At 34.4% G+C, this 27,081-nt stretch overlaps 1 protein-coding gene across 7 annotated transcripts in view; it reads right to left on the minus strand.

Moving 5' to 3' along the window:
* Positions 1 to 25,107, minus strand: part of CCDC138 (coiled-coil domain containing 138) — a 76,362-nt gene extending 51,255 nt beyond the window's left edge. Inside the window, exons 1-11 of one of the 7 annotated variants that reach the window (XR_471299.3) lie at positions 24,751 to 25,107; positions 22,182 to 22,239; positions 20,684 to 20,846; positions 17,167 to 17,294; positions 12,447 to 12,634; positions 11,219 to 11,377; positions 9,648 to 9,788; positions 7,231 to 7,308; positions 7,023 to 7,130; positions 4,758 to 4,916; positions 3,760 to 3,876 (exon numbers count right to left, since the gene is read on the minus strand). Coding sequence is in view for 6 of the 7 variants with exons in the window: in XM_007501213.3 (XP_007501275.2) it covers positions 3,760 to 3,876; positions 4,758 to 4,916; positions 7,023 to 7,130; positions 7,231 to 7,308; positions 9,648 to 9,788; positions 11,219 to 11,377; positions 12,447 to 12,634; positions 17,167 to 17,294; positions 20,684 to 20,846; positions 22,182 to 22,239; positions 24,751 to 24,972 (1,521 nt within the window). In the remaining variant the exon portion in view is untranslated. Of the gene's footprint in view, positions 1 to 3,759; positions 3,877 to 4,757; positions 4,917 to 7,022; positions 7,131 to 7,230; positions 7,309 to 9,647; positions 9,789 to 11,218; positions 11,378 to 12,446; positions 12,635 to 17,166; positions 17,295 to 20,683; positions 20,847 to 22,181; positions 22,240 to 24,750 lie in introns of those variants that run through there. The other 6 variants (XM_007501213.3, XM_056807083.1, XM_007501210.3 and 3 more) reach the window with 6 other exon arrangements.
* Between the last annotated feature and the right edge of the window lie 1,974 nt (positions 25,108 to 27,081).

Below are 27,081 nucleotides of genomic sequence, written 5' to 3' on the forward strand. Positions count from 1 at the left end.
GAGGGACTTATGAAAAAGAATGTTAACCACATGGAAAGAAAGAACTGTAGGAACACAGAAGAAAAACAAGAGATTTATCATTTAATTATATTAATATTAGATTGGGGGTTTTAGTTTTAAGAGTGCTTTACTGCAAAAATGAATAATATGGAAATAGATATGCGATAACATTTGTATAATCCAGGGGAAGTGCTTATTGGATCCAGGAGTGGGGAGGGAAAAGGGGAGGGAAGGAAAATGAATTGTGTAAACATGGAAAAATATTTTTTAAAAAGATATACAAGTTCAACTTATTTAACAAAAAGTACTGCAATTTTTAAAAAATCCCAATTTAAGATCAATGCAAAATAGGTTTGAATAGAATTTTTTTTGTAACATTGCCAGTGCAATGCAAGTTCTCAAAAGTTCTACCAAGCTAGAAAGGCTTCATGTATGAGAACAGCAACAAACTATGTACATCTCATATCTAAACACAACCCAGAAAGATATGGAAATACATTTCACCAGCAAACTGGTTAAGTAATGAATTCTTTGATCACAAAGGTCCATGAAATAAAGAAAGATATGAAATGGTTCTTAGTGCTAAATATTCCTGTTCCACATCTGTTTTTTTAAACCTTTACCTTTTGTCTTAGTTTCAATTCTAAGGCAGCAGAGTGCCAAGAGCTAGGAAATCATGGTTAAGTGACTTGCCCAGCATCACACAGCAAGGAGTGTCTGAAGTCAGAGTTGAACCTAGGACCTCCTGACTCTAAGCCTTGCATTCTATCCACTGGAGTACCTAGATACTCCAGTGAGTACTCTTCATGTGATATCTCTGTCCAATAACCAATAAAGGTAGACCTTCCTAGAGGGAACATTCATACTAACATTCTAACCACAAATAAAACCAAATGTCTTAAAGAGGCTGCAATTAAATGAAAGGTTCATAAGTTCTTCTCTGAAAAGCAAATAAAGGAGGAACTGGTAGAGTTGGTTTTCTCATAAGCCAAAGGCCATCCTCATAAGTCATGGGATACTTGCTCATCTCACACTGCAGCATTCATGATAAGCATCAACAGACCACCATGAAGATAGCTGAAATTCTAAGCACCTCCCCCCCCCATCCCCAGGTTGGTCAGAAGGCTAGATCAGGGATATAAGGAGTGACAGACAGTATTGAGAACTAAACATACTAATGCCAGAGATTTCAAGGTCTCTAGTCTTCTAAAGCCACAGAGGCGCTTGAAAATACAGCACTCTGACCCTCAAAGGAAAAAGAGACTCAAAATGAAAAAAATTAGATTTTCCACAAGGATATTAATATCTAGAAGATATAAAGCAAGATAAAAATCTCTTAACTGCTAATTTCAATTAATTCTCTTACCTTGAGAGCTTAGAAAAGGAAAAACAAACAATATAGGAAAAAATGCAAGTCAATAGCCCAGATTTAAGAAATTGATTTTAAATAGAAAGAAGTAAAAGTCAGGCAAAGAAAAGAAAGGTTGATGAACAACTAAATGAGTACAGAAGGGAGACTAGAAGATAATAATACCATAAAAATAAAGGTAAAACAAAAAGGAAAAGAATACTTGATTGGAGCTGACTCCATAATTAAGTGTTCTTCCAGGGGCAGCTAGTTGACTCAGTAGATAAGAGTCCATGCCTGAAAACAGAAGGACCTGGATTCAAATCTGGCTTGCCACTTCCTAACTGCGTGACCCTGGGAAGTCATTTAAGCCCATCTGCCTGGCCTTTACCCTTCTTCTGCCTTGGAATTGATGCTTACTATTAGAGTGTTGTTTTTTTAGTATTCTCTCTAAACATGGTAATTTCAATCCAACCTTGCCTTTTCCAGCTAGGGCAACCCTTGTTCATATAAATCCTTCGTGGGGAACCTCCAATATACTGGAGGCCTTCCTCTAGATTTCTTGATAGTGTGCGGGCACCCATGAGACACATGAATTGTCTACTGGTTATCACTGGATAATCCCACTAAGGGTGCCCTACTTTCATTTCTCTGATATCCTTTACACCACTATTCCTTTGTAATTCCCCATTAATGATATGCTATAGTCTACGCATTTCCACAACATATTTCTCTACAATCCTGAAATAAACCCATGACTTTTAGGTTTGGAGATATTGCTATTCTATAAGTCATGGCCATAAAGAACAACTAGAGGGGCAGCTAGGTGGCTCAGTGGATAGACTGCCAGGCCTGGTATGGGAAGGATCTGGGTTCAAATCTGGCCTCAGACATTTCCTAGCTACATGACCCAGGGCAAGTCACTTAACCCCAATTGTCTCACCCTTCCTGCTGTTCTGCCTTAGAACTGATGCTTAGTATAGATTCTAAGACAGAAAGTTATGGGTTTAAAAATAATAATAATCATAATCATAATCATAAAGTAATAGAGCTAGGATTTGAACCCAATTCTTCTAAAATTCAAATCTAATGATCTTTCATTAAAAAATTTTCATGAACCATGCTATTTCTCAATTAGATCAAATGTTTTTCAGTGATATGGGATCTCATTTTGTAGGCTCTGTATTGTTCTTGGATTTGGTGTAATCCAAATAATATAACTAGCAAACAGGAACATCTGAAGACCTTACTAACTCAAGGTTCTCCTGCATCTAGATTTGTGCTGTGCATCATGATTTTTAATGATCAGAGGGTCACTGAGCAAAATGATTTACATCAATTAAAATTCCTTAGGAAATAGAAATAGTCTGTCAATTTCTTTTATTCATTTTGCGTATTTTAGCATTTAAAGGGGTCGTCAGCTTGGAATTATTTTGATGGAACACCACTTCTTAGGAGGCAGCATGCTATATGCATAGAAAGATTACTTTGGAGACAGGAAAACCTAGCTCTAATTCTGGCCATATATATATACTAGCTTCTCCTTCAACAATAAAATCTCATTTTTATCCTTCTAATTTGGTAATTTTCATCTTTATGTTAACAAGCTGACAGTCTAACTATACATTGATTCAGAATGGCAAGAAATCATTACTTGAATGTTAGAATACAATTAATTCTATTTTGGGGAAATGACACTTAATGTTTATCATATCCAGGGCTTCTCAACTCTTTCTGAAGAAAATTTCTTTCCTTTCTCCTGAGCTATATTTATAATTCATTCGACTGGCTTAGACTCATCAAGCATTAAAAGTCTATTTTGACTTAATTGGAAGGGGATGGAATTTACTCCCACATTCTCTACAACAAGTGCTGTCACAAAACGTGCAATAATAATCCTGGTAGTTGGAATAAATGCATTACAATATACTATGAGCAAGTGTCCCATTAAATGTCTATTGTTGCCTTTGGAAGTTCAATGGCACAAAGTTTATTAACTCCTTATTCTTTCTAAAATACCACTCTTCTTACCAAGGAGAACTCTTAAGTCTTTCTTCCATTTGGCTACAACTTTCTGTTCCAGTTTTTTTTGTGAAAATTTCAATATTGGTTTCTTTGCTATTCCTTGAACAAAACACTCCATCTACCAACTTGGAGCATTTTCATTGACTTTCCTTTTGTGGAATTCACTCCTTCCCCATTTCAACCTCCTGTCTTCCTTCCAGTACAAGATAAAATTCCACCTCTGCAGGAAGTCTTTCTGGTCCCTCTTAATCATAGTTCCTTTTTTTGATTCCTTCCCACTCCCAGTTTATTCTATTCTAGGCTGGTCATTGAAAAGCAGGTATGAGACTATATTCAGGAAAGAATAATAAATGAATGTTAGTTGAGATCAGAAAGCTATTAATTACCTGTGTTCCATTATCTAATTGCCTTATAGACCAATAAATAAATTTTATTACAGGTAAATGCAGTTTGGAGTTAACAAATGGCATCCATTGTAGCTGCTCCGCAATCACAGGCAAAAGCTGGAGAAAAATCGTTTTTAAAAAAAGCAGTCATTATATTGAAATATGTCCAAAAAATCTTCTGCACAAAACACTGTTTTTCAAAAATGTTTTTTGCAATGATAAAATCAGAATAACTATAAGACTTCTCTTAAAGTGATTACAATGAGAGACAATACTCTTAGGTATATAAGTTCTAGTATTTTTGTTGAAAATAAGGCTAATTTATATGCATGTTATGACATATATACTTATAAAAATTACAATCCTTTAGTTACAATCCATGCCTAATCAAAAAGCCTTTATACCATTATATCCAGTTAACGTCTAAAATAGCAAAGACCAAATAACAAATAATTGGGATTCTATTTATACCCAGTCTATTATCAATACTATTCATGTTTGTTTTAAGAAAATTTTCTTTTCAACAATGTAACCAATATCAATTAATATTCATACTCCAAATACCTATAATCAATCACAAGTTCCTCCTTCACAACTGAAGTGTAAACAGAAGCCTAAGTCATTAAAATGCTAAGTGTTCTTCCCAGTTGCTATTATGCAGTTACGTAATTGTTAATTTTAATATCTGACAAATATTTGGCCTTCTGGGGAAAAGATTTACCTAAGAGTGTTTTATTTACACTAAAAAAGGAAATATAAGACAACCTGAACTGGGAGGGCAAGGGGTGGGGGCAGGATCTGGCTATTCATTTGGAGTTTGACATAAGTGAAATGAACCTGAAATAAATAGCAGTCAAAGAAAATTTAAAAGTTCTCATTTCAAGAGCTTTGTTGTTTAGAATTAAGCAATGAAAAATATTTTCAATGCTTTTTTGATATCTTAAATTACAATGTTGTTTTTAAAAAATATAATTAAATTTCAAAGTTTTTAAAAATACCTTTACACATTTCTCTTGAATATAGTTTCTATGAGTGGACAATTGGCATGACTGCTTTTGATCATCTCCTTCCCCAACTTCTGGTACCAGTTTGCTAAGATGATGATCTGATATCCATTCCATCAGAACAATTAAAATCTCATAGACACGTCCATTAACCTATAAATAAGAAATCAAGCCAGAAATTATTTTATTCCAAATTATTCTCATTATTAAGCAATTAAAAATTTTATCAGGTAATTCTAGAAAAGCTAACATAAACATTTTACTACTCAATTTGTCTTTATTATATGATCTGGTCATACTTGCTCCAAAATAATAAAAAAAAAAATCCCCACGCAACATAAGATGTTTGTTCACTCTCTATGCAATAAATAAGCCTCTGCCAAAATCAGCAAGTATTTGAAAACATATGCTTTAGGAATCAGAGAATTCTCACCCTAAGCTCCTTATGTAAGTTTGATGCGATGAAACTTTATTAACAACTGGATATGAATGACCACAATAAAGCCTTAAACAAATGGAAGATCTTGATAGTCAGTTAATTCCAATTTTAGGAACTTCTGCCGCAATGCCTTTCCTCAAAGAATAATAAAGAAAAATATGACAAATAAAAACCTATTTAGATGTCTTTTCATAGCATGGAGGTGTCCACAATTTTTAAAAGCTCATGTTTGTAGAGCTTCAGCAGATCTCATGTCAGACTAGAAAGGCCTAAGTATCTGACAACTAACCTAGCTAAGTGGAAAAGCTCAATACCAGAGGGTTCATAAATCTATTTCTTTAATTGAAGGCATCAAAATAGGCAAGGAGGAGACCAAGCTATCACTCTTTGCGGATGACATGATGGTCTACTTAAAGAATCCTAGAGATTCAACCAAAAAGCTAATTGAAATAATCAACAACTTTAGCAAAGTTGCAGGATACAAAATAAACCCACATAAATCATCAGCTTTTCTATATATCTCCAACACAGCTCAGCAGCAAGAACTAGAAAGAGAAATCCCATTCAAAATCACCATAGACAAAATAAAAACTAGGAATCTACCTCCCAAGACAAACACAGGAACTATATGAACACAACTACAAAACACTCTCCACACAACTAAAACTAGACTTGAGCAATTGGAAATCTGTTTCTTCTTTCAGGGAGTCACAGCAATTCATTGAATGAATTACTAATGCACAAAGAAGCTTCCATTTGCACGAAAACTCTGAAGAACTGAGTATATGTACACACATATTTACTGTATTTTTAAAAAGGAACACAGAAAAATGTGACTTCAGATTCCACCTCTGAGACTGCCTGGGATCCTGAGCAAGTTACCTAATTGTTCAGGGTCTCAAGCAACTCCATAGAATATGTCTACTAAGTTACAGACAAGTTACTGATCTCTTAAGTTGGAGGAAAAAAGATCTCACATTGGGACTGCCTGTACTGAAAAAATCCAAGTATATATATGCTCTGAGAACTAGCCAGTGTGAAAAGGAAAAAAGCATGTATGTAGTAACTCAGAAACAATTTACATAACTGCTTAGATTTCTTTGGTCTGTTCTTTATTAGAGGGCCACTGTAATTTAGGGTCAGAAAGGAACTTAAAGGCAGGAAGTATAAGTGAAAGTAATGCTGGACTAGAAGTCAGGAGATGCTTGAGTTCAAATCCAAGGCTAAAATATTTCCTAGATGTGTGGGAAAGTCATTTAACTTCTCTAACTATCTCATTTATTGAACTAAGATAATGCCTATAGTACTTATCTCATAGTTATTGTGAGAATCATATAAAATAAGATACATAAATCACAAATAATGTATTATATAAAGCTGATTGTTATTATTTTAAAGAGGAGCCCTTGGCCTTCTTAGAATTGTTATTAAGGCATAAAATAATTTTTTAAAAAGGGAAAGAGAGGAAACTAAGGTCCAAAGAAATTAATTTACCCAACACTCAGCACTGAGTGACAATTATGACAGATCAATGATCAAAAAATTCTTCAGCTGTCAACAGACAATAAATCTCAATATAAAGAGATCTAAGGGCAGGGGGGAGAGGAGAATCTAAAAAAAAAAACAAATTTATTCTATTTGGCAATTGAGAGTTTTTCAATGTTTCTGCTTTCCTATTTTCAACAAAGGCTGAAAGCTTTACATGTTTATTTAAGCATCAGAATATTTTAATCTTCTTTTGATGTCTTTTGATTAAAGGCTAAAAATGAACATATGTCCAATTTATCCTTCTTTTCTACTTATAAAATTGTTCACTGTACCTTATTAATTCTTGAAGTTGATGTTTTTTCTTGCTTGGTAGTTTTCGTTTCATGAAGGGATGGGGAAATTTCTTTACACTTCTGTACTGCTGCAAAATCACACTTCCTCTGTAAAGGTACATTTCTCATGAAATAAATAACATTTACTTAAAAATGACCCCAAAAAAGGACTTTTAAAAAAATTGATGTAAATGAGTAGGAAACTCACCTGTAAATTCTCTAAACGACCTTGAACTTTCTTAGCCTGAACTTCCAGTTTCTTGTTTTGTTTACTTACATCATTTAACTAAAAGAGAAAAGTAAAATATTTACAGAAATAAAATTTAGTGCCATTCTTAATCATATTACATACTATGTGTCAGATATTGTGCTAAATGCTGTGAATACACAGAAAAGACTCATGATAGGTCTTGTTTTCAAGGAGCTACCTATCCAATGTAGGGGACAACATGCAAATAACTTTGTATATAAATAATCTATACATAGAATAAACTGGGAGTGGGAGGGAATCAAAAAAAGGAACTATGATTAAGAGGGACCAGAAAGACTTCCTGCAGAGGTGGAATTTTATCTTGTACTGGAAGGAAGACAGGAGATTGAAATGGGGAAGGAGTGAATTCCACAAAAGGAAAGTCAATGAAAATGCTCCAAGTTGGTAGATGGAGTGTTTTGTTCAAGGAATAGCAAAGAAACCAGTGTCAATGGATCAAGAGACTCCCTTAGAAAGGACAATATTTGTTTTCTGGAATTATAACTCTCAATGCACCATAAACAAAATTTATATATACTAACTTGAACAAAATAAAAGGCATTTGCCTACCATATTTTCCTGTAAATTGATGTCATAAATGACCACTTGCATCTACAAGTGACAAATGGAATACACACATACATTCACACACACATGTACACACACACACACACACACGTTCACACATATATACTTCTTTTAACAATGAGAGTACAAATCTCACATTATTCATCAAGCTAATATGAGATCACTGTGAAAAAATATTGTTAGTTAGCAGTGTGCTAAAGAACTTATTAACTACAATTTTTTTCACTCTAGAACAGAATAGCCTACATATGCCTAACTACCACCAATGAGGCAGGCAAGTCATTTAGGGTTAAGCAATGAGGTACCTATCCTAAGGAAGAGATGAGGTGGCATATACCAAGTAGGTCAAATCACCATCACCATCTTGCCCACCATATCCCTTCTGATACTAGAAGAAAACAGCCCAGAATTCAGGGGCCAAAAGCACCAGGAAAAGCAGTGCCCCCAATACCAACAGTTCAGCTTGTAGCACAGCTCCCAGGGGTTATTAAGGAGGGGAGCAACCTTTCCAGTGAAGGGGCTCACCAGCCACATCACAACCAATACCAATTCCCAAACAGTGGGCAGGCAAACCCGAGACACAGAAATAGCAGAGCCCCTAGACTACAAGCACTCCTTCCAGTCTAGCCCCTGTAACCAACATAAAGAGGAGTAATCTGATCGAGAAGGACCCTATCATCCCCTTGAGCATGAATTGCCATGTAAATAAACAGCAGGAAAGTAAATTTGCTTAAGCAGTATGGAGTCCAGAGGGAGAAACAGGCATCATGTGCCAAGAAATCCAAACCACCAACTTGACTGCTACATTGACCACCTCCCCGTGTAGTCTAGTGGAGAGAGTTCAGGACATCCCAAATCCAGGAGCTCTGGGAATTATACTCCAAACTACTAGTGCTGTTTCTAGTCAGTGTCTCATAGACATCATTAAGGAGAATGACTTTTACAGGAATCTGCCAGTTCAACCAGCAGGAACACTACCCAATGACTGACTGCAATCCATGGGTGAATAAACCCAAGAGCTCCAGGATGCCCCCTTAGACCATTAACCCTGCCACCAGACCAGTCTCTACAGCCACTGTCCTAGGAAGCAATGTCTGTAGCTTATCAATTGCCTCTGCAGCTGCTGTCATCTACTACCCTTCTCAGAAGCTACAGAAAAACTTAAAAAGAAAAGTTTCACCCCCAAAATATCATCAAATAACTGAACATCAGAAATATATGTATTTTCTCCATTGGAAATATTTTAAAAGTTGTATTATCATCTGCTTTGCCACTTCACCTTGAAATCAGGGACTAACTTGCTTTTTCAATTTGTATCCCCAGTGCTTAGCACATTATCCATTTAATCTCTATTCCTCAAACATGACAGATAAAGACACAGAAACAGACTTTTTTTTCCTGCCTTGGTTTCAATGGCTTTTCCACCACTAAGAGCCTGAGATTCAAAATCTTCAGAAGAAAGTAAGTAAGCACAACACTGAGAAACAAAGGCTGCAAGATATCCAATATGACCAGAAACCAGTCTTGCAAGAGATTACTTGTTCCCAAAGCCAGAATACTTCTTTCAATGATTAGTAAAGACTATCTTTTTTTTTTAATCGGGTATCACTCTGTAATCTATAGAAATTTCATATTGTTAGCATCTAAGATAGTTATTAATGATCTTTTAAAGAGTCATGCTTATAGTCTGTGATAAAATTATCACTACTGTTACCAAATTTTCTCTAAACATGATGTATGTTAAGATTTAAGTTTTACAAATAAATAAGACTGAAAATAGCTCTTGCCTGTTTTTTCAGGTTATCATTTAATTCTTTCAATGAATCAAAAGATGACTTGAGTCTCTTATTTTCTTTAGTCTTTTCTTTAAGAGCTTCTGTTAAGTGCTTAATTTCTTCAATATGATGCTTAGGAGAAAAAAATAACTTCTAAAAATTAGGTAAAAATATGGTATTAATAACATATTCAGTGAAATCATCAACTAATCAATTAACTAAAAGTTTTGAACTTTAAATAATCAGCATTAAATTGTTAATATTTTAAATAATAATAAATAACATTGTAAAGTTATAAAAAGCATAAAATTATAGAGCCAAGCTCACCACACCTTGAGACTTGATCATCATAAGAACTGTGGCTACTTTAAGTTCAGATTGCTAAGGATGAAACTCTAGGATCTATTTTTGATAATGAATAGAATCAAAACAATAATATGGCAGAAACCACAATAATAATATTTATGAAATACCAGTGGATATGTAATGTGGGAAAAACTGTTAAATGAAAATAAATTAATCAAGATTTTATCTCTTCCTAGAAAATGCTAAGTTCTGATAGAGCAAAATGCATGGGAAAAAAATCCAATGAAACATTTGCTAATTGCCCAAATATCCAATTCCAAATTAATATTGTATACACAATTCAACAACCTAAAGACCAGGAATAATAGGCCAATCAATCATAAGTTTTATATAAATGATGACAACCAACCAGTATGATTGGCTTATTTTGTCAATGAATAGGAAAGACAATTTGGGGGCATGATGCAGACAGAGCCTAAAATAGTGCTAGACACAGGAAAGGATTTTGAGTATCCTAGAAATATAATATAGTACTTTAAAGAAAATAGTCCAGAATGGGTAAGATGAATTGAAAACTAATACCAGACTACAGATGTTCAAAAGTTGCAACAGCACAACTATTTGAGCTTTTTAAGCAGCTGAGTTTCTTAGTAGTGTCATCTCTAAAATTGAATTATTATCAAGTATGAAATAATTTTATTTCATCAAATTATAATCAAGTCAACTAGTTAGTAAGCATTTATTAAGTGTCTGCTATATATGACAGACAATGTGCTAAGTGCTAGTACAATACTCACTAGCACAAACTTTTTATCTAAGAGATACAAAAAAATCTATCATATAAAACATGAGTACACAAAAAAGCATATGATCTAGGGATTGGTAGTATCTCTTGACATTGACAAATCCCTTCATTAGGAAGCATGGCAAGCTATTTAGTATCATAAAAACCACTTCATTCCATTTTGCTGGCTTTGAAACTACAATAGTAAACTTCATTTTGCTTCAAGCTCTTAGCTTTACTACTTCTGGTTAAAAACTATAAAAGCAGAAAAACATGACTTCTCAAAAAAAGTTTCATTCAACTTAGTACACATGATTATTTAAGTTAAGTTATACTTGCCTCAAATTTAAACTGAAAGCAAATGTGCATTTCTTGGTCTTCAAGACCAAGAACACCCATAAGTGAAATCAAGTAGTAAAAAGTCAGTTTTTTAACTAACCATGTCAGGAAGAAAGCTGAAACATTAATCTGAAATATTTCTACATAAAGTTACCTCCTTCATAATTTGAAATTTTGTATGAATTTCTTCTTCAACACTTTTAATTTTAGTCAAAGCAACTTCATGCTGGACTAGCAACTCTTCTTTTTGACTTAAAAAGTGTGCTCGTTTTTGAAGCTCTGTAGCAAACTCCTGTTGTCCTGCAGTTTCTTGCTGTATCAAAATATCAGGGGTTTTTTTAAGTAGTTTTTTTAAACAAACCCCAAATACACATACATTAGATGCAAACCACTGCTTTTTTAAATACAATTTTAATTCAATGAGATAAACATTCTTTAGAAAATACTTGGGAGTCTCACTAAAATATGGAACACAAAATAGTTAGAAATAGCATTATCAGGAAACTTTAACAGAAATCTTGCAAAGAAATACATTGAGAAGGTAAACAATCAGATACAGATTTTACATGTGCACTTATGTAAAACATTTTTCCATTTTAGTTATTTTACATCCATTCCTTATTTTAAAGGACAGATGTGGAGTAAGATAATTTTTTAAAAGGCTTTCCTGAGTAATAATGTGAAGAAAACATTTAAAGTGTGTTTACCAGGGATATGGGGAATTTTCATCAGAGGGAATCACTATGTGGTAAGGAAAAGGTCAAGGGAGAAGAAACAAGGGCCACAGTCTAAATCTGATTTTACAGATGAGAAAATTAAGGTTAGGAGGGGCAAAGTGATTTCCCTTTTAATCCTGTAAGAGGCAGCAAGGCATAATGTCAGAAGGACCTGGGTTAAGTCCAGGTGACTGCTATTAGGGGCTGCCTATGTGACCCTGGAAAAACTCATTAACTGCACAGTTCACACTAAGCCTGCAAACTGCAAAACATATGCCAATCTGCACTAGTCGGGGGAACTCACCCCAAGTTTGCCTGTACCAATGAAATCATTAGTTTTAATCCCTCTCCCCACCCAATTCACCTCTCACCTAACATCCCATTCTCTTCTCACCTAAGATCCCATAGAAGTGGAGCCAGTCATAAAACAAACACATCTTTATCTGCCAGGTGTAGTTAACTATTTACAGACATTCTCCCTATATACCATCCCATCCATGTTTCCCCTTAAAAAACTTCAGGAAAATGAACAGAGATTTAATTCTCCCTTCATTATCCCTACTGCTCAAATAATTAATATACTTTACATTCAACTTTTATTAGATGCTAACTGCTAAGAACATAAAATAAAATACTTTGATATTTATAATTCATCATGTCTCTCACCTGCAATTTCTGATGTATCAGAGATAGCTCATTATATATCAGATCAATATGAGGTGGAAGTGAACTTTGCTTATGTTGGTTAAGCATCTTGTTAAATGATTCTAACTTGTCAGTATACTTCGATGATGAGCAATATTCATCACAGAAATGCTCACTAGAAGGCAATGAATTACATAGCACAGTAACATCTAAAAAGAGTGAAAAATTTAAAGTTAATTTTCTACATTAAAACTTAATTACAAAGTAAAACTAAGTATAGATTTAAACTTCTTTAATTTTAAAGCATTATTTGAATAAATTTATAAGACACTAAACCATGGGGATCCCCAAACTTTTCATGGAAGAAGTCATAGCCTCCTCCTTTCCCTCCAAGAAATTATGAACAGCAAAAAAGAGGAATATGGCAGTTAAGTAATCCCTTTTACTGGTTAGAAACCAGGATTCTAAGGAATTTGGAATATTTTACATAAAATCTATTAGATAAAACAACTAAACTCTAATACTTATTCGCCTCAACCAAATCACAACAACAAAACCAACAACCAAAATCAATACCAAAGGAGTCACAGACCAAAGTAAAACAGTTACTCCCAGAATCCACACCATTCAAATCAACAATAAGACAGAGTTAATCAAATAAAAAGAAGAGAAGATAATGGAAACATCCTGACACAAAGGAAAGCCTTCTCCAATAACAGCCAAGGGTTAAGGAGTCACAAATGGTCCAATATGGAGATCTCCACATAGGGCTTTCTTAGGGCATCTGCCATCACTCTCTGGATCAGTGATTCAGCCTGACTTCATCACATGTCCATCCCTCAGGAAAAGAGAGTACCACCCTCGGCCAGCATGGGTGATTGACGGCATTGGAGGAAGAAACAAGACAGTGTTGGGGGTTCACTGAAATGGAGGAAAGCAGAGGGGCCACAACACAGCAGGTCCATTAAACCACAGGTCACTCCTTCCACTCCCCATACTGCCCCTACAATGGCTTAAGGAAAACTCTAAACCCCGACAGGCAAACCTGAAGGCAGTAATAGGGGCAGGACCAAAAGGTTAAGGAAGTATCCAACTTACTAACTTTGAGAAAAATATGTGAAGATATAAACTGAAGATTAAAGCTCTCTTCCAAAAAACATGACGAGGTTAAAAGACTACTATTTTTGAGAAATAATGCCAGAAAATCGTCCATAGTATTGAAAACAAAAAGCAAAGCACAAATGCTAAAATCTAAATATCACTCAACAAAAGAAATTCAAGGTTGAATCACCAAGGAACACAATGATTAAACTTCATTATTTCAATTCCAAACAACAAGAAGCAGCAAGGAAAAAGGGTCTTAGCTAGCAAAGAAAATTATCTAAAGAGCTCAAGACTAAACTTAATCTAAAAAAATAATAATAAAGATATTTCAAAAAGCATTTATTAGCTGAATGACCATTAGGCAAGTCACTTAAGTTTGCTTCAGTTTTCTCAACTTTAAAAATAGAAGCAAATAATCGTACCTACTTTGCAGGGTTGTTGGTGATGATCAAAAGAGATGTTTGCACAGTGAATGGCACATAGCAGGTGCTAAGTAAATGCTTATTCCCTTCCCCTACCTCCCCCCCCCAAATACTTATTATTACAAAGAAAATCAATTAAATTGAAAAAATTATCCCCAAAACTCTTTTTTAACTTCATAGACTCTAGCTCAAGATTCCTTCCATGCAGGGTGGCTAGGTGGCACAGAGCACTAGACCTGGAGTTCGGAGAACCTTGGTTCAAATCTTATCTCATACATTTTCTAGTTGTGTGACCCTGAGCAAGTCACTTAACCCCATTTGCTTAGATCTTGCCCTTCTTCCTTAGAATTGTTATTAGGGCAGATGTTAAGGGTTTAAAAAAAAAAAGGGAATCCTTATATGACTTGAATATGAAATTGACTTCTTTTCTGGTAAAAAAAACTAATAGTTCAGCAACAAATATGTGAATAAATTATTATGCCTAACAACCACTATAACATGGCAATAATATAGGACCTTTAAAAATACACTTTTATTAAAATACAGAAAAGTAGAACATATTTGAAAAAAATCAGAAACAATTCAAAAACCCAGAGTTTGATAAACTTGATAACATATACTATTTGGGGAAGAATTCCCAATTTGACAAAATAAAACAAAAAACTATAAAGCAGTTTAGCAGAAATTAGATTTAAATTAACATTTTTTAAAAATTAGACAAATTAATTAAATAAAATACTATAAAATAAAAAAATAAAAAAAATAAAAATTAGACAAATTAACATTTTAAGCCATATAGCATAAGCTTAAAATGGAAAAATGACCTGACTATTAAAGGTCATACTATAAAAAAGTTAGAAGGAAAATAAATCAGATAGTTTTTGTTTGGTTTTGGTACTAAGTTTCCATATTTCCACCACTCAAGAACCTGATCCCACTTCTGACTGGCAAGGAAGTTTTAACCTGCTACAATCCTAGCCTAGGCCAGTTGTCCCTCTTTAGGTACCCTAGTAAGTCACCTGTTCCCAAGGATTCAAAAAACTGGTCATGCCTTAAAGATGAAACTCAAATGGCCTTACTTCTACTGAGGCTTAGAACTCTCAACCTCAAGGAAACCACCAAGTCTGAAGCTCCTCCATAATGGGGATTACAAGCAAGAGACACCATGCTTAACTATTAGGTATTTTTCACAGCTATTGCTGGCAGTGAATTTTTACCCAAATAACTTAAAGAAGCGATTACAAAAAAATAAAAAATATTTCAATGTTTTCACACCAACAAAATTACTGCAAGTATAATATGTAAGGCAGTCAACTGGAAAAAAAATCTCTGCAAAATTTCTGAAAAGCAGGTGATATCCAAGACATAAAGAACCAATACAAACATATATATGTGATCAAAAGTAATTTCTCCAATAGATTACATAGTTAAAGGATATAAACAAACAAGCTTTCAAAAGAAAAAAAGGGAACTGCAACTATTAACAACCATATGAAAGGATACTGCAAATCTCATACATACAAGCAAGTGAAAACTATGAAATTTTCCCCTTATATCAGAAAACCGTCAGAGATAAGAAAATAATCTATGTTAGTAGGATTGTAGAAAGAGAGGCAGAAAAAAGCAGCATTGGTAAAGTTTTCCCTGATCTAGAAATTAATTTGAAATTATGTTAAGAAAATGACTCAAGGACTTCCTGGTAAATATGGCTGCAATCTAGACACGAATCACTTCCTCTCCCCGGCACCGAGCGAAATAGACTACCTCAAAAGAGCACAAAAATCACCTTTGGAAGAACGGAGGGACTCTCCAGTACCCCACAGAAACGAACAAGAAGGAGGAAAAACTTGCACAAAAACTAAGCCGCCCTTCCCCCAACCTTTCCCACAAAACCAAATAAAATAATGTTAAAAAAAAAAAAGAAAAAGAAAATTACTCAAACAGCCATACCCTTTGACCAAGAGATCCCGCTTCTAGGCATATACTTTGAAGGCAATCCATATAAAGAACGATCCCATATGTACCAAAACATTCTTAGGATGCCTTTTTTAAGATAGTAAAGAACTGAAATAAAGAAGATGCCCAATGATGGAGAAAAAGCTCAACAAGTGGTAGTGCATGAATGTAATTCAATGTTACTGTGCTAATAAGCAACAAAGAATACAATCAATAACAAGAAACATGAGAAGACTTATATAAACTGATAAGAAATGAACCTGGAAAAAACACACAGAATAACTACAAAAATAAATAGAAAGAATAACACAATTAAGACAGCATATGGCCTTGGTATCAAAGAGAGTTGGGTATGAATTTGAACTAAAGACAATTACTCACTGTGTAACCCTGAGTAAGTCGCTTAAACTTTCTGGGTCTCAGTTTCTTTTATCTCTAAAACAAAAGAGCTAGACTCAAAAACTTAGAAGATACCTTCAGGCTCTCAGTCTATGTTAGTACAAAATTATAAAAAATTATACTGGCCAAGCACAATCCCTAAGAAATGAGAAAATGTACTCCTCTGTATGTTTTTGAAGAAATGGGAGACTACTGATGTCAGTCTTGGTTAATAAATTGGCTAGTTTTGTTATACTATTTTGTGGCCCCTCTTTTTATTCTTTGTTATATAAGGGATGGAAGATGCTCAGGGAGGGAAGAAAGAATATATAGGAAAATGTAAATGACATAAAAATAAAAGAATTTTTTTCCATTTGAAAAGCTGTAGAGCTGGAAGAGATTTTTCAGAGGCCATCTATTCCAATCCCCTTCTTATATTATCAAGAAAAAGTGAGGTCCAGAAAGGTCAGGTGACCTGCCCAAGGTCACCTAAGGAGTGAATGAGCCTGAGAAGAATAAAAACCAAACCAGAATGATGTATCATTCTATGACCAAGCTTGACTCAAAAGAGATGATAAAAAGGCACCTCTTCTCTTCTTGCAGAGAAACTTGCCCCTGCAATGTATCATCAGATCAATCTGATGTACTGATCAGTTTTGTTGACATTCTTTTTTTCTGCTTATTTTTTGTTATAAAGGGAAGCATAATTAGTGAAAAGGAAAGAGAAGGACATTTTCAAAAATAAAGATGAAGTTAAAATATATCAAAACAATTTGTAAAGTAAGTAATTCAGCATCCACTTTAACACTTCTAGAAATGTTTTATTCTTCATTCTTGACCAAGTTAAAACTAAACTATTTTGAAATAGAATTTTTATTTACCTTGGGGTATTTCTTTTGTGAATGGTCTGACCGGCTGTTCTATGTTGACATTATGATCATTTTCAACTAACTCTTCTTCCACTTCCAGTGAACTCAAATCACAAAAATAATCCAAGTCATCATCTAGACTTTAAAAAAAAATTATATATAACAATCTTTAAAAATCCCACAAACTATTCTACACTACACAAATGAAATGCACCAATAATCTTTATGTACATAAATGCCTTAAAGTTTAAAAAGCACTTTCCTTATAACAAAGCAATAATGTAAGAAAAGGTATTATTATCCTTATGTCATAGATGAAGAAATTGAGGCCTGGAGGGACAAAGTGATTTGGCTAGGGTTATCTAATTAGTATTTCAAATCATAAAGAAAAATGTTAATGTTAGTCAAAACAAGTGACCATTCACTACTTGTAGTTAATTGAAGTAGACTTTTACATATATTCAAACTTAGATACAAAAATGAGAAAATTAATTTGTAAATTACAGTAAAATTATATCAAAGGTGGAAAAATCTATAATATATATAAGAAAGTAAAAATAACACATGGCATAATAGAAAATGAGAGTAACAGAGGAATAGCTGCAGCAATCAAGATGATTTGGTTGGTTTAAGTCTCATTTCTGTCCTATACTGGCTAGGTGATCAGCAAATCACCCATGCCCCAACAACCAAGACTATATAAATTAAGGAAGTTGGTCATCTGCATTGAAAAATAGAATTCTATTACTTAGTTCTCTACACTGATGAAAGCACAGGTTTAATCTGTGTGTATATATATGTGTGTTTCTCTATATATGTTCACATGTATAATATATGTGAATTAATAGAAATAACACGTGTGTAAAAAAATAGAAAATCACTTTACCTTACCCTATACAGCCAATTTAGTTGTTCAAGTGTTATTTCTACTTCTAAATCTCTCACATTCAATCTTTTTTTCCCTACTCATATATCCACCACCTTAATTAATGCCCACATCACTTCTCATTGGCCTCCTAACTGGTCCTCTTGCATCTGGTTTCGGTTCTGTCCAATCATTCTTACATCACAAACATACAGCAGCCCATAAACTCCAAAGGCCCCCAGATGCAGATTAATATGTAACTGGGAAATATTCAACAAATAAGTTAAAATACATATAATGTTAATATATTTTTTCTAAATCAATTTGTGGTCTACAGGGATTCTTGTAAATAGTTTAGTGTCCCCTGTTTCTAAATGAGATTGTCACCACTGTTCAACACAACTGCAAAAGTGATTTTCCTCAAGTTGAAGATCTGATCATATCATTCCTCAATAAGCTCTTAAGGCTCCTTAAGGCATGCTCTTAGTATTCTAAGATCAAATATATAATCACTTCTATTTAGCTTTCAAAGTCTGTTGTAAATTGGCCCTACTCTATCTTTCCAACCTCATTATATTATTTCTCTTCCAAATTTGACAATCTGGCTAACTTCTTCTCTGTTGTTTACACAAGACATTCCATCTCCCAACTCCATGCCTTTGCACTAGCCATCCCCCAAATGCAGAATGTACTATCTCCTTCCCTCATCACTTTTTACATGAAGCCTTTCCTGATCTGCCCTCCATGAATGCAGACTGAGCCTTTCCTAAATGTATCTTCCCCAGCACAAAAGTGTTCTTCACATAAGTTATATGCATTAGATGTTCTGAATAAAGCTAAAATGATAAGTCATTCCCAGATTACTTACTAGAAAAGTATATGGAATATTAACAAAGCTATCTTTCTTTTTTTGTAAGAAAATTCTAGTGAAATCACAAACTAATATAAGAACTTCAAAGCAATTTCACTTCTTCCTGCCTACACTCTGAAGTTTCAATAGAAAAAAGTAAGCAGTCTGAGAACATCAAGTAGAGAATTTAAATAAGTAAAGGAAAACATATACCTTTCATTTGAAATTTGTTTTTAACTCTACAAAATATGAGTATTCCTGCCTGAAATCCCTAGAGAATTGCTCTCAAGCAAATTTGAATAGAGAATAGGACCTGGACCTATTACTAATGGAATCGCTGCTATAGTCAGGTAAGGAAACTCCTACCAATGCCAGTCAACACCTCCTCAGCAAATTTGATCCTTGATAACACATTACTTCTCATATAGCTTTAGTCTTACTTTATTTCTAAACTTCTCCCCTTCATGGGTGCCCTATACACCTAGTGTCTATACTATAAACTATGGTCATTTCTCATGCTTAATTTAGTGTAATACACTGTCTTGGATTGTTCTGTAATAGTTTTATTATGTGTGTAAGTCTTGTCTCCTTAACAAAATTATATGCTCAAAAAAATTTTTTTTTAATTTTAATGGTCCTAATATAAGCTCCTTGAGGGGCAGAATAAATTATGCCCTTCTTTTGTGTCTTATAGCACATTACATACAAAGGGGACTCAATACTCTACAAACTATAAACTATCATAAAGTACTATTGTTATTATTTGTTAAGTAAATTCACAAACATCTCATTGCTCAAGAAATATGGATTCATTGAGAGCCAGGTCTAGAGACGGGAGGTCCTGTGTTCAAATCTGGCCTCAGACACTTCCCAGCTGTGTGACTTAAACTGGGCAAGTCACTTAACCCCCATTGCCCAGCCCTTACTACTCTTCTGTCTTGGAACCAATACACAGTATTGGTTCCAAGACAAAAGGTAAGGATTTTAAAAATATATATATGGATTCAAATTAAAACAAACAGATTCCCATTTGAGTCTTGGATTATTCAAACTGAAAGTACAAATATAGAAATGTTTTTATTTATTTTAGGATGATTAAGATACTATTATATAGTTTATTATATATATATATTATATAGTTAAATACAATTATATAATATTAAATCTAATAATGTTCATGCTCCACTCTTGGCTGTTTCTAAGTAAAAATGAAGAGGTTCCTTTCAACCTCTCTTCCTATCCATCACCTCCAAAACTCATACCACATAGACTCCAACCATCATCCCTACTGCCTCCACAGCAGAACCTTGGGTTCAATCAACCAGTATTTATTTAATGTCTACTAAGTTCCCATCACTGTGTAAGTGCTAGATATACAAAGAAAGGAAAAAAAACAGAAGCAAAATAAAACCCTGCTCCCAAGAAGTTCAGAGTCTTCATGGATCCACTCTGGACTTTAGCAGTTGACCCTTCACTTATTTTTCTAGAAATATGCCTCCATTTCACTTCGACGCCACCAGACCCAGTGCTTCTCCCTTCTAGTTTCCCTTTGTACAGTCAGAAGGCAAACTCCCTGAGGATAAAGTGCCTTTATTGCCTGCTTTTATTTGTATTTTCGGTGGTTAGTACGACACCTGACATGTACTCAGGCACTAAACAAAATGCCTTATCTAGCTAAGATAACTAAGGCTTATGGAACTCAAATTATTAGATTTAAATCTCTCAGGGAAAAAAAAAACAAATTTCAAATCTAGTTTTTAGTATATTTATGAAATATTAAAGGGCCATCCCTAGTAGGGATAGAGACACCATACCAATTCACATTCTTCTTGGACAAGTCACAAAGGGGTTTTGTAGAATTTATTCCCAAATCATGAGAAAATATTAATGTTGAGTCAATGGACCGGGGCATAATGGGATCTGATGAATAGTTATCCAATACATCTGTCAGCAACCCAGTGGAATTGTTTATCGGCTCTGGGAGAAGGGAAGGAAGAAGGAAAGGAACGAAAATGAATCATCTAAACATAGGAAAATATTTTAAGTAAAAAACAATCTGTCAGCAAACAAAAAATTAAAATAAAAAAGTATAGACATATCACTTTTCAGAGAATATTGTTCCTACAATTTAAAGTGAAATTGACTACTTTGAGTATGTAACATCTTATTGCCAAAAGTTAAACTGTAAAACCCCATAAAGTATATCTACTTTTTAATATCCTCAGCACACAGTAGTTTCTTGTATTATTATACATGTCATACATTCTCAATAAATATTTAATAAAATCTTAGGTCACATACATTTGAACTCAATGAGACAAAGGGGAGGGCTGTATAGGACAGCAAATTCTAAATATTTTCAATAAAATTAAGATAAAAAATACAAGTCCTTCTTATCTTTTCAGAAACTAATGAGAGGTATTTTTAGTTCTTTTTCATAATGTTGGAAGGGTCAAACAAATACATTTTTAATTTAATATATTGAATCTAGTCACATCTGTTCAAATATCAAATATATTTCAGGAAGTGTTCTCTTAAGATGAACTAATTTCCATTTTAAAATTTATAATCAGTAAGAATTATTATCTACAAAAGTTAATATAGGAAGAATGGTTAATATAGTAATAGGTGAATTGAGAAAATTAAATATCACATAAAAATATCAATCCCAATAGAGTTTATAATTGGAAGTCAATGACTAAATCTAAAATCTACGAAGTAATGACCAAATTCAAAAAAAAAAAGGTATTTTTATATGATTTTTTAGGGATATTTTAGTACCAAAATCCTACTAATATAATGACTAGCAATTCATTATAAAGGAGATAATACATATTTACAGTGACCTTTACTTAGATATAAACTAAATTAAATGTCAACCTGAGGCAGGGCTAGATCCTACTATATAAAGTACCCTCTATGGTTCAATTAGGCACTTTTATAGGCACACTGCAATAAGTTAGTTGCACATTATTACTTCATTTCAATAACTGGGATCTTAGTATAATGGATATATGCCACCAAATATGCCCCCTCCAAAGTTTTTTGAGTTTTTTTAGCCCAAAATAAAGAAGCTTTAAATGGGGAAGTGGGGAAAGTAGATACAAACCTATTAAAAAAGATAGAACCAGACTGGCTCAGTTTGACTAACAGGTTTTTAAGATATTTATAAATCAGCTATTAGTTTATCAAAATAACTGAAAATCACAATATTTGTTACTTATACTACCATAAACAAATTTTGTAGAGCTATTTTCTAAAACTGAACTTCATTATGAAAACCAAAATATACAAGAAACTTTATCTTCCTACCTGTGTAAGTAAGAGATCTTCTGCTTTTGCATTTGACCTGATTATCCAAACCAACAAACTAAAAGAAATAACATATAATTAGTACTTAAAAGATTATCTTAAAAATACTCAACTCTTGATTATAAGTTAAAATATAAAACCAACTTTTACAATGTTTTTATAATATCTCATTCTAAATACAAATACATTTTTTGAAAAGTTTTGTTAGGAAGGGAAAAATCTTAAGACAACCACAAGGAAGATGAGATGCCTTGAATTTGGCATCACACTTGTATGGAGCATCATAACTACTTAGTGAAGAAAGAGAAAGTATTGTTTAGCGATGTCCCCTATAAGGCCTATAATGCTGTGTACTTGATCTATCAAGTCAATAATGGCTTTTTCTCCCAGCATTCTGCAACTTATTTGTAACCCCTTACAAATAGAATACTGTATATAAAATTATTCCCCTTTGTTGTAGACTCCCTGAAGGCCTGTTTTAAGCTAAACTTTTTATATTATTTATTATACCATACTATATTATATGAATGTGCCAGGAACACAAGAGATGGTCAATAAATTTTTTATCATTTCCATTTTTTAACAAATAAGAAAACCGAAGCTTAGAGGAATTAAGAAACTTAAGAAAGAGCCTCCCAAAGAAGCAGGATCATGGGCAAGACATCCTTATACTCAGCTCTCTGACCACTCCACATAAAACTGCTTCCAACTATCTTTTGAGGGAAGCAATTATAGTAAAGTGAAAGAAATACTGACTTTAAAAGTATAAATTCTGAGTTTAAGTCTTAGCTCTGGTATTTATTAGCAAGGTGACCTTGTACAAGTTCTTAACCTTGAAACTAGAAGATATTATGCTGTAATGGATAAGGCTGAGGACTTAAAAAAATAAAAAATCTGGTTTTATGTTCCTCCTCAGCTATGTTAACTCCCAGCAGGTCATTAATTTCTTCTTAGCTTCAGTATCAACTGTAAAATATGAGGAATTGGACTCAGTAACTGTAAAACTATGACCCTTGAGTTTCCTGATCATTAAAAAGGAGGTAAAAATACTGGAAACACTTCCACTCATTAAATGTTTAGGATCAACACATGAGAACATAAGTAAAGTACTTTTAGTACTTAAAATAACAGCTAACACAAACAGAAATATCTACATAATTTAACTAATATTATTTTGTAATAGTAGTATTCTTCTAAGCATAAAAAATTAGTTTCATGCTAATTCTTAGGGCCATACTGCTTCTTTTTAAGAACACTTCCAAAATTCTCTAAATGTATAGGTTTGAAGGACAGAATATAAATGTAGAATGAAACATATTTTTAGACATTTCCAACATAATGTGCTTTGCTTGACTATATGCATATTTGTGTTACAAGGGTTTTTTCTCTAAGATATGAGAAAATACATTTTTGTTCAATAAAAATTATACAATTTTAAAAATTAAAATTAAAATAAAGTGGTTCTTTGGGGCTCAAGATGTAGCAAGGAACACACTGTATAAAACAAGACACTTGAAATGATAAAAGACGAATTCTAATTTTACCTTGACACTTACTTAGCTGTGTAACCCTGCTTTTAAGCTTCTCTGCCTCTTACCTTAAACTTGACAAGTCTAAAAGAACGAACTCACCTTGTCTCCCTCCCTTAACTTCCTTTTTCTAAAATGCCCTCCTCCCCACCACCCAATCATTAATTCAACTTCAGTGGCATCGCTTCCAAGATTCAGGAAATTAACGCACAATTAAATTGTTTGGCAATTAAAATCTTTTTGTAACCTGGCCCCTTCCTATTATTTCCAATCTTCTTGTATTTTACTCCCCTCAAACTCATCCTTGCTCTTCCTCCTCTCCCGAAACTCCATCTCCAGATTGGCATTTCCTCTGGTTGCCCCCATTCCTGTTACTTTCTCCCTCTTTCTAATCTCCACCTCTGGGTTTCCTTCAAGTTCTAGCTAAAACTGCATCTTCACTAATCCCCTTTAACTAAAGTTCTTTCTTCCTCTCCAAGAGTAGGTAATCGTTAGCATGATGTCTCCATCATTAAAATGTGAGCTGCTAGAGGGGAGGAACTGTCTCTAGTTTGTATTCTCCGGCACAGCCAGGCCCAGGACATAAATGCCTGGCAACTTGACTTGTGTGTATCCTCAGCGGTTCTTGAAAAGTCCAATGCTAGGCCCATTAAGGAAGACTTATTAGGGGTAGGTGACTTGACCATGTATCCCCAGTCCTTATTTAAAAGCATAGTTCCTGGTATAGAGTAAGGAGTTTAATATCAAATAATTGTTGCCTCGACCTTGCAAAATGGGGCTATATAAATATAACCTACTTAACCGGGTGGTTGTGAGGCTCGAACGAGAAAAAAAAAAGCACACTGCAAACTTTCTACATCAAAGCGAGCTAATGTGAATCTCTTAATAATGGAGACAACCAGACAGGATCATCACCTGCGCACTACAGCCATCCCCGCCTCCTACATCCCCAACTACAAAGACACCAACAGCTTCCTAGCCGAGGGATACGGGCCGCGGCGGCGGGGCGAAGCGCGGGAAGGGGAAAGCGTTCACTTTACCTGGCGAGAAATGGGGGGTGGGGACGGGAGGTCGTCTGCTCCGGGAGCAGAGTGGGACCGAGGAAACCGACTAGGAGACAGGAGGAAGGGGCGGCAGTCTTCTAGACCTCTGGCCGCGGGAGGATTTAACCCAGTCTGGAAAGTGCTACAGATTCCGTAACGGCTCTTGAGAAACTCCAAGGCCATGTCCTGGCCGGGAGGCTTGACTAGTTTTGGCTCCATGACTCGTACCAGCTTTCTCTGAGCTGCCTGAGAAACGGCATTCAAACCTGGAGCTGAAGGGACTAGAGCTCACGACGCCGGAAGTACGTCATTACAACCGGGTTTGTACGCATGCGCCCACATGCGCTCCGGGTCCATGGCACTTCACCCTACCCAGGGTGGAGAAAGGGGTGCTCTTGGACCAAAAAAATCCAGGGAAACATTTTCCCCACCTTCTGGGTGACAGTGGCAAAATGACGCTAGGGAAAAGAAACCAGGTGCATTCAGGTATCAATTATGCAATCAACAAGCCTTTATTAAGTGTCTGCTATGTGCCGCATCTTGTGCTAGATGCTAGGGTTTCAAAGAAAGGAATGGCTGGGCCTCATCTTTCAGGGAAATAAAAGCACAAAAGAGATCCCCACCAACAGGCATACCACCAAATATCAAGGAATGAATGATTAGATAAAGAAAGAGAAGACTGAAGGCATAAATCTTCTTTCAAGGCTGAATGACAAGCAGATAATGGAAGTCTTCAAATAAAAATTAGATATAGCTACCTTTCCCCTTATTTTTGTAGTAGCTATTAACTATAAAAATGTTTGAAAAATTTTGTATGTATACCTCATTCTTTATATAATTCATTTGTAAGCAAATGTGATCAAGATTGATTAAATTGTTGTATTTGGGGGCATTGGTGATGTCAGAGTTCTCAGTGTTAACAAAACTTTTCACATGTTTTAAAGTTCCATCTCTCAAATTTGTGCATTTAGGTAAATTTCATATTGCTTTTTAAAAGTTGGTAACAATGACTTTTTTCCCTTAAAAAATCATTTAAGTCACTTCATATTTCATTTTTAGGAGAGCTTTTCATTTTTACAGAGGATATGTTTTCTCTCACTTCACTTTCTCCCCCCCCCCCCATTAATACTCCACAAAATCATATACTCTTCTCTGAATACTTCAGGAAGAAGCTTAAGTTTTCCCTTAAGTCTAGTTTCAACTGCATACAAATTACTTAAAGACTATTAGTTCTAAGGGCCTGTCTTTTTTGGTTAAATTTTCCTTTGTTCACAAAAACCTTGGAATTGTAGTGCTAGGAAAGACCTCAGTATGTTCTTAAAACCAAATAATTTCACAAATGAGGTGGTGACTAACTCCTTATTAAATCTATTCCCATGGCTTCTACCAAGTTTTCTCCTGGTTCTCCTTTGTGGAAAACTTATCTTGGTTTCTCATCTCCCTGGTTTCTGAGTTTTAGGAAATCCCCAAATTATCTTCATCTTTCTTCTCTATACAAACACTATGCCCTTATGCTAGCTTATCCATTTCTATGGATTCAATTACACCTCTATGAAGATAGCTCCTAAATTGTTTTTCATCTGTGTATACAAATGAATGTTTTTTTTTTAATTTTTCTTGAATTCCAGGCCTACATTTTCAGCTTCCTCACCTAACTGATGTTATTAATGTCTCCATCCTCTTAATCACACAGTCAAAACCTTGGGATCTCATCTTTGATTCTTTCTTCTCCCTCACTGGACTATATTCAATTATGTCTGGTCAGTAAACCTCCACAAAATATTAAGATACATCCCCTACCATCTCTCTCCTCTTACATTATCACAAAAATAAGTTAATATCTTCATTATCTCATTTAGACTAATAACCTAACCTGTCTTTCCCCTCTCCAACATGTCCTCAAAGTTTTTGTTAGGCATAAGTCATTCCTACCATTAGCAATTCCTTATTGCCTATAGACTCCTGAATCCAGGATCCTCTAATTTGAAGCTTTGACTTATTTTTCCAGTTTTATTTCATGCTACTCTCTCCTTTACAACTTCTGCCATTCCAACAAAATTATTATCTGTTCTCTGATATCTTAATTATGTGTTAATATAAATTATTAAACATCACATATCAATTCATAGTTAATTATATATATTATCCTTAACTCTCCTACCTCACATGCATTTGCACAAGTCCTTCCCAGTGTCTGCTGAAAGCATTCTCTTCTTTCCTCCCACGATGCCCCCACAATACCCTAAGGTACACAGTGAAGTCTTCATGTACTTTAAATCTCTATTTTAACTCCCATCACACCCAACCATGTATTACACTTAGCTTTGC

The sequence above is a fragment of the Monodelphis domestica genome, chromosome 8 (assembly GCF_027887165.1).
Source record: "Monodelphis domestica isolate mMonDom1 chromosome 8, mMonDom1.pri, whole genome shotgun sequence".
NCBI lineage: Eukaryota > Metazoa > Chordata > Mammalia > Didelphimorphia > Didelphidae > Monodelphis > Monodelphis domestica.